At 42.9% G+C, this 13,762-nt stretch overlaps 1 protein-coding gene across 2 annotated transcripts; it reads right to left on the reverse strand.

The window, feature by feature from the left end:
• Window positions 1-4,221: 4,221 nt before the first annotated feature.
• Window positions 4,222-13,384, reverse strand: LOC139383768 (FOS like 2, AP-1 transcription factor subunit). 2 transcript variants are annotated; one of them, XM_071128335.1, is made up of 5 exons: window positions 13,172-13,384; window positions 12,680-12,799; window positions 7,841-8,095; window positions 7,465-7,572; window positions 4,222-6,434 (listed from the first exon to the last, which is right to left on the reverse strand). In XM_071128335.1, exons 3-5 carry the CDS (start codon window positions 8,078-8,080, stop codon window positions 5,898-5,900), a joined length of 885 nt encoding a protein of 294 aa, XP_070984436.1. In that variant the 5' UTR covers window positions 8,081-8,095; window positions 12,680-12,799; window positions 13,172-13,384; the 3' UTR covers window positions 4,222-5,897. The 2 variants fall into 2 exon arrangements, with proteins under 2 accessions (XP_070984436.1, XP_070984435.1); XM_071128334.1 differs by having other exon boundaries at window positions 4,228-6,434; window positions 12,680-12,893; window positions 13,172-13,375.
• Between the last annotated feature and the right edge of the window lie 378 nt (window positions 13,385-13,762).

Genomic DNA, 13,762 nt, shown 5'->3' on the forward strand with positions numbered 1-13,762 from the left:
AAGGCCTCATTGCCTCCTAAAGGGGGAAATATTTGTGAAATGTGTTTCCAAAGAGAATAAACATTACTGGATAAATAAATCTGAAACGCCAAACAAAGCGTCTGAGTACTAAAGTTTTGTGTTTTGTTTGACCATTCAGATGAGCTTGCTGTGTTCCAACCTAAATTCAAATCCAACCCGGAAAGAAAGTTTCAGTGTATGTTCAAGCGTATAGCTGAGCAAAAAAACACATTGCTCATCAGGATCTACACAATGCTCTACATCACAGAAGGTGGAAGCGGAGAGGTCAATAATGAACATGAGGTATTTTGATATTTTAGTATTTTATTAGGATCCCCATTAGCTAGCTCTTCCTGGGGTCCACACAAAACATGAAATAAAACATAACAGTAACAAGTACATCACAAGGAAATAACTAAATCTATTTCAAATAAGGGTACACGCTTTCATACATTTATGCCTTCATAATAATGTGATTCATAGACACCACTGACTGCAAGTGCAACACACAAAAATGTAAATTTAAATGCAATAACAAGGAGGTGCGTTGCAAATAGGCTGACACTTTTAGTTAAATTCCCCCGACGCAAATATGGCAACCATATTTCGCTAAGTTCCCCTGACGTGAAGAAAGCTACCTTGTTTCTATAGTTATTGCCCGTAATGGGTATACTGGGGTAGAGTATAGACTCATCCGGCATGGGTTTCCTTAGGTAACATGTAATCTCTTAAATTTGTAGGTATTTTGTTAGTTACCACCCGCTATGGTTTTCATTAGGTAAAATGCAACATTTATGAATATCAAATAACCAGACCTTGAATCTTTTTTTAAATCTTTTTTTTCTCCCCAATTTCGTGGTATCCAATTGGTAGTTACAATCTTGACTCATCGCTGCAACTCCCATACGGACTTGGGAGAGGCGAAGGTCGAGAGCCGTGCTTTCCCCGAAACACAGCCCAACCAAGGGCTGGTGCGGCTGCTTCTTTGACACAATGCCAACTTAACCCGGAAGCCAGCCGCACTTAACCCGGAAGCCAGCCGCACGTAACCCTGAAGCCAGCCGCACCAGTGTGTCGGAGGAAACACCGTACACCTGGCAACCATGTCAGTGTGCACTGCGCCCGGCCCGCCACAGGAGTTGCTAGTACGCGATGGGACAAGGACATCCCTGTCGGCCAAACCCACCCCTAACCGGGACGATTCTGGGCCAATTGTGCACCGCCCCATGGGTCTCCCTTTTGTCTCCCGGGTCTCCCTTGGGTCTCCCTTTTGTAAGGAAAATAAATCGGCCATTTTGAAAGCAACATGCTGTATATAAAGAGAAGGACGAGCTGCACATTGATCCTGCTGCTCTGATTGGATAGTTGACCTTTCATAGATAGTTGATATTTCACCTGAGGTCACATATTTCACCCAAAGCTGTCTTCTTTCACTCGCTTGTAGCTTCATATTTCACCCGATCACTTCTCATCACGTTTTGGTCTGATCATTTAGATTGTTGCTGCCTCCTGTTAGCCTGCCACTATGATAAATCAGTAGAAACGCGGATGCACATTCTGACTGAGTGATGACACCCTTGTATCTGACAGTTTTGAGAACAGAACACACAGTCACACACACACCTCTGCGTGCTGGTCCTAACCTGCAGCTATATAAACCTGCAGGGAGATGGGTACTAGACATAATAAACCTTACGTTTTTTCCCATCATGAGTATCAACTGTCAATTTACAGATATGATTACGAATATAGCCACCCTCTGATAACAACATAGTAGATTCATCTGATACGTAGGCTAAAGGGGACTTCTGACAGCACGTTTTCTAGTGGGTACTTGAAGGCTGAGAAGCCTAGCAGTTCTAGTGTAAAAGGTGATTTGGCGTTTTTTTTTCAACTAAACAATTGCCCTTATCTCACTTCCATTGATTTTTAGCTAGTGCTGGCTAAAGCTAGCTGAAGTTTGTAATGGCTGTATAAAGAAAACCATATAATGGATTACATTTTCTTCTTGCTCATAGACTACTTTCAAGGTGAGGAATCATCAAGTTGTAAACTCCTGAACTTCCCCTTTAAAGCATCATATTGCACATCCTGATTGAATTCAGGTTTAAAATATGTCATTATTTTCTCCCACTCAGGTTGTTGAGATGTAACTTCACAGAAAGATGCTGTGAAGAGCTGGCTTCATTTCTCAGCTCAAACCCCTCACACTCGAGGCAGCTGGACCCAAGGGACAACGACCTGCAGGATTCAGGAGTGAAGCTGCTCTTTGCTGAACTCGAGTCCACTCTGTAAACCACTGAGCGAAGGTATTATGTGGTTATTGAGACATTGGAATGGGTATTAGAGTACATTGACATTATTGTTCTAATCGATGCCAAGTGTGAGCCAGCTTTACTCTGATTGTCATATCATTTTGTAGATTGTCATTCTGTAGAGTCGCAGAGGGAGGTTGTGCTTCGCTGGCCTCAGCTCTGAAGTCAAACCCTTCACATATGAGAGAGCTGGATGTGAGCAACAATAACCCGGGAAACTCTGGAGGGAAGTTGGTCTCTACTAAACTGGAGAAACTATTACCTGTGCACACTTTTAAGGGGAGGCTACCTGGTAGTAGTAAAGGGTTTTTAAGTAACCTTTAAGCAGCTACTGCCTAAAAACTGCAGTGTTGTTCCAATTGTATTGAGCACCTATATTTGCCATAAGTCTTTGATATTTCTACATGGTGATTAAGTTCCTAATTTATTAATAATATATTTATTGGTCATTACAGTAATGAAAGTGACTATAACAACATCATGATGTGAAGGGAACTTTACATAAAGCCTACAGGTTTAATTCATTATGATGCGGTTTTGTCATAAGCATGCATGAACCCATATAATGCCTATAACCATCTCATAATGATTCTGACTAAATACCAGACATTTTCAGTCAATGACTCAATGATTTTCGACATAGTCATAACTTATTATAAGCATTTCAATAGGACACTATAAAGGCTTTTACATGCTTATAACAAGTAATAAAGTACTATACCTGGAGACTTGAAGTGTTACTGATTTTTCTATGAATTTTCTTTTCACTATCAGATGCCTTTGAGGTCACACAGAACCAAATCACAGCCATATTGTGATCACTCTAAGATATTTAAGCACAGGAGCCTGCTGAGGGGAGGACGGCTCATAATGGCTGGAACGGAGCAAATGGAATACATGGAAACTATGTGTTTGATGTCGTCCATACCATTCCACTGATTCCGCTCCAGCCATTACAACAAGCCCATCTTTCCCAATTAAGGTGCCACCAACCTCCTGTGATTTTGAGGTGTGGCCACAGTTGCTGTGTAGACAAAGGCTGACCGGGTACTGTTACTGGGAGGCAAACTGGAGTGGGATATGGGATCTTGTAGGGGTGACATATAAAAGACTTAGCGGGAGAGGTTTTTGACTGTTTGCTTGGACACAATGATAAGTCATGGAGTCTGCTGTGCCCTAACTACATATTCTTTATGGCACAACTATAAGGAGACTACCATACATACACTACGACTCTGTTGCAGGTAGGGGTATCTGGGCTGGCTGGTCCTTCTACAGCGTCTCCACTGGCACACGTGTACACATTTTGGCTCCACATTCACTGAGCCTCTCTACTAAGGGTTTAGGGTTGATAAAGTAATTTACTCTTTTTCATGATTGAATTATATTCAAAGAATCTCAAACATACCCTGTGATGTTAGATTTACAGATGTTCTCTATGTCTCACTTTAACCACTAGAAATAAGTATAAACTGTAAATTGGAGAAAAAAACCCGTTTGAAACGAGAAGGATAATGACACCTATCACTTACTTGTAAATGTTTAATTGGCCATTCAGGCATATGGTCAAAAAGTGGAGTTTTTTTTATGGTTGTCACTGTAGATAGGTTCTGACAAACTGACCACTGAATGACCAACCAAAAAGTCTGCATATATAATAAAGATATTTCCCACGCTGTCAATTATTGCATTTTTTAAGGCAGTGTTATATCCTGCTTTTGCATGAGATATAACATAACAGGTGGTTTAGTCTATCTACCCCACTAAGTAGTTTAGGGGTACGTCGCCTTTAAAATAAAATGTGCCTAATATTCAGTGCGACAAATGTAAGGACACTGTATCGCTCATGGGACACAGTTTGTGAACACAAAGACGAACAGGCCAACACAACAACTTTCAAGAATTCTTTGTTGAAAATGCTTTTTTATTATAATTTTTGATTTAAATTACGAAATGAACAAACACTGCTATACATATTGCTGTTTTTGTTTGTTTTCAATCATTTTAAACAGTTAAAGCATTTGAGAAAAGAAGAAATAGATGTCAGAAAAAGAAGACGTACAGTAGATGACACGTACAGTAGAACATCTAAAGTCAATGGCTTTCCTACGTGTTTCTAAGGGGTTCAACAGACTAAGAACACACTCTCTCCCACAATGGTTTTTGGTATCTTTTTTTCGGTCTGCAATTTGCCGCAATGCATGATGGGTGTTGTTGTTCAAACGCTATCATGTGATACCGTAACTATCCAGTGAAGTTTACCTCAAGACCATCCACACAAAGATAAATAAGTGATGTGTTCTCCTTCAAGACTGGTCAGTCCACAACAACAGCAGCAGCAATGATTTTTTGCACAGTCTTATTTGCTGCACCCAGCACAACTAAAAATTGTTCAGGAAGTCTTCTGTCCCGTGATCACAGCAAGGCCATGACACTCACTGACCCTGTAAGGAATGTTTGAAGTAAACAACAGGTCTTAAATATTGCAATTCAATCAAACCCCCCCCCCCCAAAAAAAAAGACGTTCAATGAAGCTCTAGTGTCTGCTTGAACCTTCACTTCCACTAGTATTTGGGGTATAAGGAGTTGGCCATAATACCCTCATTGGTCGAACTGTCTTGGTGAATGACATAATTTCAGAAGTAGAAGGGTCCACGGTTTGAATTTCTCCTCATATATCACTCAAGCATTTGAGCCCCGATGCTTCCCATGCTGCTCCTTAAAATAGTTATCAACAACCACACAGAAGAGAAATCCCTGACATCAATGTAAATCACACAAACATGTATTAAACACATAATAAAGTTCAGGTACATTACCGAGAAAAGCACACAATACGATGGCCATCGATACTTTGACCAATATTCGGAGTAGAGTGTTGAGGATCTAGGCAATGAATAAAAATTGGCTATTTTCGTTTGAGACACTGAGGCTTTGAGGCTCACCCAGTGAACCATCAGGAGACAACAACACCAGAACGCAAGGTCACACAGCACAGGTCATAAATACAAGTAGAGATGAAAATAAAGTCATATGTTTATTAGCGTATCAGCGCATCCACACACTCTCTGTAGTCTCCCAAACAGGTCCTGGTTTCTGGGAGAGGGAGGATAAAAAAAGGAAAAAGATGAGCCTGCTTTTAAAATCTCTCCATTGTTTCTATATCCCTCCCATGGTCTCTCATTTAGTCATTAACTGGTAGATTGATCATAGCAGAGTGCAACTTTTGCCCGATGGCTTTACTTAATGTTGATCAAAAAATACGTCTTGCATTCACCAGTTTTCTCCTCTTATGACTGCCTTCTAACCTCCATGTCATATGTTCATTGTTCAAAAAACAAATTGTGCTGGAGTTGAAATGGAGAAGGGATGACACTGGCTGGTACAGGTGCACACACTTTGGGTATAAAAAAATCACACTGAAGCGTACAAGAAAAACAAGCGGCTTAGCCCTTGAGGGTTCCTGGTGTCAATGAAACAGTTACTGGTTGGCTTGGTCCAGGCTTGAGTGTGCTCTTTGTCTTCCAAGTCGGTAAGGGGGCGCTGCTCGCCCTCCGCACAACATCACCTTACTGCCTCTGCTCAGAGGGCCAGGAGGGTAGGTGAGTTGAGGGAGTCTGAAGACTGATCCCCGCTGCTGCTGCTGCGCCGGTGGGCTTTGGAGCAGGACTCTGAGGACGGCGAGGGGCTCTCGGACTCCAGCATGCTGGGGTAGGTGAAGATGAGGCTAGGGGCGCTGGGTGTGGAGGCCGGGGTGGAGGCGGCCACCACCGGGGTGTTGAGGCTGTCGCTATCGCAGTAAATCCCACCACCTCCACCAAGACAGATGGGCTTGATGACGGAGCGCTGGGACTTGCCGTCCTCATCGTCCTCTTGTGGTTCTTGCTTCACCACAACGGGGTTGACGAGGCCTCGGGGACCCAGATTGTTGCGCATGGTCAGCGGAAGAGGAGCGCACTGCTGCTGGTGGTGGTGGCCCCCCTGGTGGCGATCGTCGGGGGGCAGTTTGCACACGGGGTTGTGGGCCACCAGCATGAACTCCAACTTGTCCTTCTCCTTCTGCAGTGTCTCGATCTCTTTCTGTAGATCAGCCTTCTCGTCCTCCAGCTCCTCAGTCTCCTGGAAAACACAAACAAACAAAACAGACGATCAGGACAAGTTTTAATCTTCAGTATCTGGAGGGTTAATATTCAGCTCAATTACAATTCTGGTGTTTGGAGTAGACAGAAAAAGTGTTAATCTTCATGTTACAGCCCTAATTACTGTTTAGGTACACATTGGTGAGTTTCTGCACCACCTAATGCTACCACAAGAGTGTACTGTTTTCCAAAAAGAGCACACTGCACATTATATTTGAGTGTAAGTTTGCTCAGGAAAAGAGTAGGGATAAAGCGAAAGGGCAGTCTTGGCTATGTTGCAACTGAATGACCTGAACGTAAACCTACACTTTACCTGACATTTAGGTTTAACCCTTATCCTAATTCAAAAAAATATTGCAAGTACAACTTTGTCCAAACAAAAATGGTATGAGGAAGTAGGAAACAAACGAGCAAAGCATGGACACACCCCAAAAATGGTAGAAATAGTGCAACAAGGAAAGAAAGAGACGGTTGTTGTAAAAATAGGAGAAATAGTGCAACAAGGAAAGAGACGGTTGCACTATTTCTCCTATTTTTGGGGTGTGTCCGTGCTTTGCTTGTTTGTTTCCTACTTCCTCATACCATTTTTGTTTGGACAAAGTTGTACTAGCAATATTTTTTTGAATTAGGATAAGGGTCAAACCTGAATGTCAGGTAATGTCAGGTAAAGTGTAGGTTTAAGTTCAGGTTGCCCTTCATGATTGAAATATGACACTTCCTTATTTGGTCATTCAACAAAGAGTGGCGTGTGGTGGAGAGAGGGAAGGGCGGGTTCTGCTGGAAGCAGTTTGAGGGAGGGGAAAGTGTAGTCATCAAGTTGAGATCAGATGGGACTATTCTAGCCAATGAGAAGGCAGATACGTGTCTGAACAACAGGCACAACTCCTTTTTATCAAACTTGCCGAAATGCCACTTGTGTCCACTTATATCAGTGCATTCGTAACAACCTAACCATTACAAAACTTTGTCTCTTCTTCTCGGTTAGGGTGTGTGTGTGCCGTGTAACTCACTCCTTGGAGCGTCTCAGTGAGTTCTCGTCTGCGGTTGCGGCACTTGGCGGCAGCCAACTTGTTCCTCTCGCGTCTCACCCTCCTCTTCTCCTCTTCTTCAGGGGTAAGCTAAGGAAATAAACAACACACCTTGTGAGTTGTCGTTCACACATAAGCTGAACAGGGTAAACAAGAAGAGAAGCCTTGGGTTAAGACATATAAGCCATCATATCCAAATTCCTCACAACTTGGGACTTTGATATTAAAACTCACTCTACTGTCTCACAATGTTAGAAGACATTCACCAATAGTGCTTGCCGGGACATGGTGAATTCCACACATCCAGACAAAATGAACTTTTAAACACCCACATCACCTGTACACTTGTGGTCCTCACCTGCTCATCTCTCCTGCGGCGTCCGCGGGTGTCTCCGATGGAGCGGATGACACCCGGACGGGCCAGGGTGGTGTGTCCCAGGAGCCCAGGGCCGTTGGAGAGGTGGTGGCCATAGGGGTGGGAGCGTGAATACGGGTTGGACATAGAGGTGATCACTGTGGGCTGCACCATCCACTGCAGGTCCTGGCTGGTCGTGATGGCGTTTATCGTAGGGATGAAGGCACTGCTAGAGCCAGGCATGTCGACCCGGTATTTCTAGATACAGGAAAGGTAGCCAAGAGAGAGGGAGGTGGACAGAGCGGGCAAAAAAGAGGGCAGAACGGGAGAAAAATGGTGAGTGGATATTTTCAAGATGACAAAGAACACAGGTTGTGTGTCTTCAACTCAGGGGACAAGCACATTGTGAATGGAGTAACATCAAAATATACATTTCCATGCATTTCTTTTTTGTTGAAATTGAATGTTGTTAATTTATTTTACTGGTTACAACTGGGGGAAAAACTTAACTTGACATGTCTTTGACCCTGTTACCTCAATTTCCATTTCTGCCACAGAGTACTGTAGCGTAACCCCCCGTTTACACACCAGCCACCCACCCTTCATCATACTCACACATCCTCTTCATTACAGCTTAGTAGTGAATCACTGACTCCACACAAAAACACTGTCTAGATTCACCCGTTTAACCCCTGGAGTGGCACAGTCAGTGACACGTTCAGTGAATCACGGCGGGAAAGCCCGTAGTGTTGCTGCCTCCATCATCACACTACAGCTAGGAGAGGAGCTTGCATCAAGCTGCAAGTCATCTGGAGAGCAACATGGTATGGAATGGTACACCTCTCTGAAGAAGGAAAAACATCCACCAGGGAAGGTGTGATGACTTGTTTATTCCAGCCAGAATAAGGTGATCATGATGGTTTGCAGTGGCACTGATACAGGCCTCTCTCTTTCCATAGACAAGTGTAAGCATATCTATTTTTTTTCTAATAAAATAGATGACACAAGTTGACTTTATCTGAGGACTCTTATCATGCTCATCAGTGATCAACACCAACACCAAACTTCTGTGAGAGACAACACAGAAGTGACCATCTTTAAAGCTAAATACAGTATCCTTATTTCAGTTTATATGGCTTGAGCCCTCATGAGGCATCTTTGGGGTGATAAGACAATATCTGATGCCACACTGATATTGCCCCTAAAAGCAAGGATAGGACGCAAGTCAGTATGTCTCAACAAGTCCACGCCAGACACTTGAGTGACTAGAGGGCAAAGGTGAGTGATGCATGTCATCAGCCGACCCGATATGGGCTGGATTTGCTCGTTCATTAAACATAGAACATAAAGAGACGAGTAATGCTTCTGGACTGCCACCCAGGGGTCAATTCATCCATTATTTTCGTTAGATGAGTCATGTTGGGGATATGTAAAGCAAGTGCGTAAATCGGTCAGTTCCAGTAAGGCGGAAAGAGGCATTATATTTAGGCTAGAGAGAAAAGCTAGGTCCCCAGACAGTTACATTCCAGAAGTGAGGCAATAGGGAAAATTCCACTGCAGTCATAAATCCCAGGGACTAATAACTAACGAGAAGGTAAAGTCCTAAATGGGGTAATGGTTGGATATGGTAATTGGGGTGACTGGTTGCCACACAGAAGTAACAGACATTTCTGGTAAGAACCGGGGATATGAAGATAGGTAAAGGAAGGCTGTTGTGCAAATTTGATTTGTGAGCCAATAGGTGAATCGACTGTGAGTAGACTCCAAATGTGAAACACTGTCCACAATTCCAGGTGCAGGGTACAAATACAACATGTTACGCGTTTCTCGGCCCAATTAGTGAGTTGTCTCGCATAGGCTGTCAAGTCAGTATGCTAATGCCGGTGTTGTGCCGAGAATTCTCCCTCCCCTTTGCTTTCTTCATTGCTGCGACTTGCTTGCTAGTTGAGATTTCTGCTCTTCACTCCGTTGTCATTTTAGCTTAGCTTTTAGCTGTGTTCATTTCACTGATCTAGTAGCAGAAAAAACATTTTTGTCTGCAGTTTTCGGTTTGGCTATTTGTTTCAAGTGTATGTGGCGGTTCTAGCTTTATGGCGTTCTGAGCGAACCCGCGCCCACCCGCACCAGGGGGCGGTGGCGGCTGCCCATGTCGCCCGTACCTAAATCCGCTACTGATTTTGTATTAGTCTATAAATAAATCTCTTTGACAAAATTCGTCATCTCTCCCATGTCTTATTCGACTGGTATTTCTGAAAGTGTAAGGATAATAATTCAGCCATAGTTGTTCTGAAATGTTTATTGCTTGCCAACATTTGACTCCCTCCTCTATGTTTAATATAACACACAAATATTAATTATTAATTTCGGTTGCCGCTCCTGACGAAGTTTGTTCTATAGAAAGTATTTGACTCTGATGTGTGTCACAGAAAGTATTTGAATCTAGCCACAAAATTAAGGAAATTAGATGGGGGGGGGGGGGGTTCTGGCAGGGGGGAGATTTTCGACACAACACCGGTAAACAGCTTCCCACACGTTACCCCCTTTCCCAGAGTCGTACTCTTATGCGCTGGGATTTCGCCTCTTAAACAAATAGAATAGTTGTCCTCCGCCCCCGAGAAACTAAAGGATGACGTAAACATCCAGGAACTTTCGGCTCAATAATACTGTAAACATGTCCAGGGAAGAGAGAGCACCTATGGCACTGCGTCAAACCGGGAACAAATAAGGAAGTGGTTATGATGATCTCGAAATTGATGTAACCAAGTCAATTCAAAAGACGGATTCAGGCAGACAAACGATTGAAAGAACAAAGTAAAATGCGTGGGAGTTCTGGTCTGGAGTGGACGATCAATATTATTTAACGCTACGACCAGTCCAGCTGTTATATGTGCGCCCACGGGAGCAAAACAACAGTTGCCATTTGGCAGACGGGTCCTTTCACCTACAAAAACGAGACACTTCTTTTAGCCCTCAGTTTTCCGACAAGTGCCTGAGAGGACATCTGAACAGTTGCAATGTTCATTATACGAAATTAACTTAGAACACTGGTCTAGATCTATGAAAGAACAAGCTGTTAAATGTAGCGCAGAGATCCTCCTTAATTTGCCTTAGTACGCCTTCTGCGGGTTGTGAATTGGACACGGACAACCTAACACCAGACGACTGAAAACACAAGACACATTGTCTCTCTGTCACTTTCATAAAACATATCGATACATTTCAACCTTAAAAGCTCATATTTTGTCAGGAATAGCATTTAAAGTGAAATGCTGATTATGGTTGTTCCTCAATGATAGCCACTGGGCATCATATCTCAGAATGTCACTAGAACGAGAGGACGAGAGAGCAGGTAGAAAAAAACATGTAGGCCTAATCATTGTATGGGATCTGGGGGAAATTCCTGCCTCGAAGTTTCCAAATGTTTCAACATAAACGAAGGCGCATTGGGAGACGCATCGTGAGCGTCTTAACCTGCCGTTTCCATGTCACGACAAAATCTACCAGTGCGTGATACATGGGCCCCATCTGCAACACACACACACACACACACACAACCTCGAAGCTATGGGTGGATGTCCTATATTGTGCAATGTGCAGCGTACCACCACTGAATGACGCTATAGACCTTGTTGCAGAACTTCTATCCAATGTGGAGTCCTAGTCAATATTCGTTATTGCTCTGTTCGCTTTACAGTGATGATCACTGATCATCACCAGGTCAGAGACATACAGTAGGCTTTCTTAACCAAGAAGGCACTGAGAAGGATTGGTAGAATCGAATCAGTGCATGTTTTTGTTCCCCTTGACCAATTTATGCGCATGAATAAAGTCGCTATCCCATGTGCAAGGGAAAAGGTAGCCCTTTGGTTTACACATTCCAACTTATATTTAAATCCATATCTTGGGGGAGAAATGTTGAGAGCAATCAGAATGGCAAAATATGCTGTAGCAACCTATACGCAGTTTGGTGTGTGTTATAACTCATGATAACTTGCCTCCTGTGTTCATAGAAGTTTATACTCATTCAACAGGTCTTATAATGTGCGTATACCTAAATTATTTGTGGACTCCACAGTATGAACACTTTCTAAAGTATATTCTTCCGTATACAAAATATGTATTTTATAATAAAAACGTCCCCTCAACTTCAAATGACCAGTTCTATAGTGCAACACGTGGGTGTTAAATTATAGGCTACAGCGATTGAGCAATACCTGATTGCATATTGCAATTCAGATTACGCATACACATGTGTGTCAATAAGTACATTTTCAGCAGTCGTTCATAACACAGGTTTCATAACACAGGTTTCTGACATTCAACATAAATCCGGCATTGAGTCGGTTTGTTCCTTTTTTACGCACTTCGCTCGCACATCGGTGTCTTGGCCAGAACCACATATATAATCTATTAAATTTCACTTTATTGCAGAGCAGGTCTGGAAAATATTGGGAGAATATCACAATATAACGCGCGCAGATTCTGATAATATCACAGGCGATACCGCGGGCGCGCTTTCTCCAAATGTGAAGACAAAGTCTCTACAGCACTAGGCTATAGTTTGGAGTAATATATTTAATATCAATATAATATTCTCAATGGCCCTTGAATAAAACATGTACATAGCAGTGTATTAGAAAGATAATATGCACCTCTATTGCATTGCACAGCACCTTTAATTACGAACAGCGCTATAGCCTCTCCGGGTTACCCATCTAAAAGTGTGTCATAGACAACTGCACAGTGACGAAATGTCGATACAATGAAACTCAATTTACAGTTGTGAATACCAATATTTTAATTTGAGAAAAGAGAATATTATATTATGTTGTATTGCGTTACCTGGTAGCTTGAGGTAGAGATCGGACTGCCGATCGTGCTGCTGCCGCTTGTGAATGACTCTGGCTGTACCGGCGAAGTGCTGCTGCCGCAGGACGAGGTGTCGTAGTTCACGGAGTAGTCCTGGTACATGATCCAGGAAAGAGGAAGATTTCAGTAGTTGATATGAGCTCCCAACTCTCAAAAAATCCTCTGACAGTGGAATCCCTTTTGGGAGCTGAAAGTGGACCAGATTGGAAAGTGACCAACTTGAAAGCAATAGTCGTTAAAACACGTGGAAATCCAGAAAAAAAGTGTTTTCAAATAGGTTATTGGTACAATAAATCCAGGCTCTTCGAAATTAAATATTTTAAGGTAATTAACTAGAAGTAAAACTGAAAATATTTATATTTTTTGTCCACTCCGAATAATTATATCCTGCTTCTTTCCCTTGTCACTGCTGTAGCCTATTCAGGTGTGCTACAAGAGCCAACTTCAAGAACAAAAGTCACCTACTTTCGCAGTCAATCCAGAGTTGGCGGTGAATAGACTTGCGTTGCGAGTGAGTCACATACAGAGACTTTAAAATGGCTTTCCACCCCAGCCTACTCTACAGAATCTCTTCCCCGCGACACACTTTAGGCCTACTTCAGCAATCCGCTGTTCCCCTGGAACAGTTCTATCTTTCTTTTTCTATTCCTTCACCACACTAGGATGACTCACTTCAATGGCACGACGGAGAACTGCGGCCGCTTATCAACGCAAGCAGGCTCATTCACGTCACTGTCTGGGCGTAGACACTTCACTTGAGGGGTTATCATAGCTAAGATTGTAAAAATCAGCACAAGGTATCGTAAATCAGCTTTATTGTTATACATAACATCGTTAGAGTCGATGTACTATGCTTGTGATAAGCCTACATGTTTACGCACGTGTATTTTATCATCGGGTTGGAAGTTATAAAGTTTCTCTATATTCACCGTTTGTCTGATTTGGTACAGTCCTTTGACGCATGTTTCCTAAAATGGGCAGTTGCGAGAGGACAAGGTTTCCTTGGTAAAGGCACGTCAGAGACTGGAGGGATTCCCTACCCTCCCTCACCGCATT

The sequence above is a fragment of the Oncorhynchus clarkii genome, chromosome 25 (genome assembly GCF_045791955.1).
Source record: "Oncorhynchus clarkii lewisi isolate Uvic-CL-2024 chromosome 25, UVic_Ocla_1.0, whole genome shotgun sequence".
Classification (NCBI taxonomy): Eukaryota; Metazoa; Chordata; class Actinopteri; order Salmoniformes; family Salmonidae; genus Oncorhynchus; species Oncorhynchus clarkii.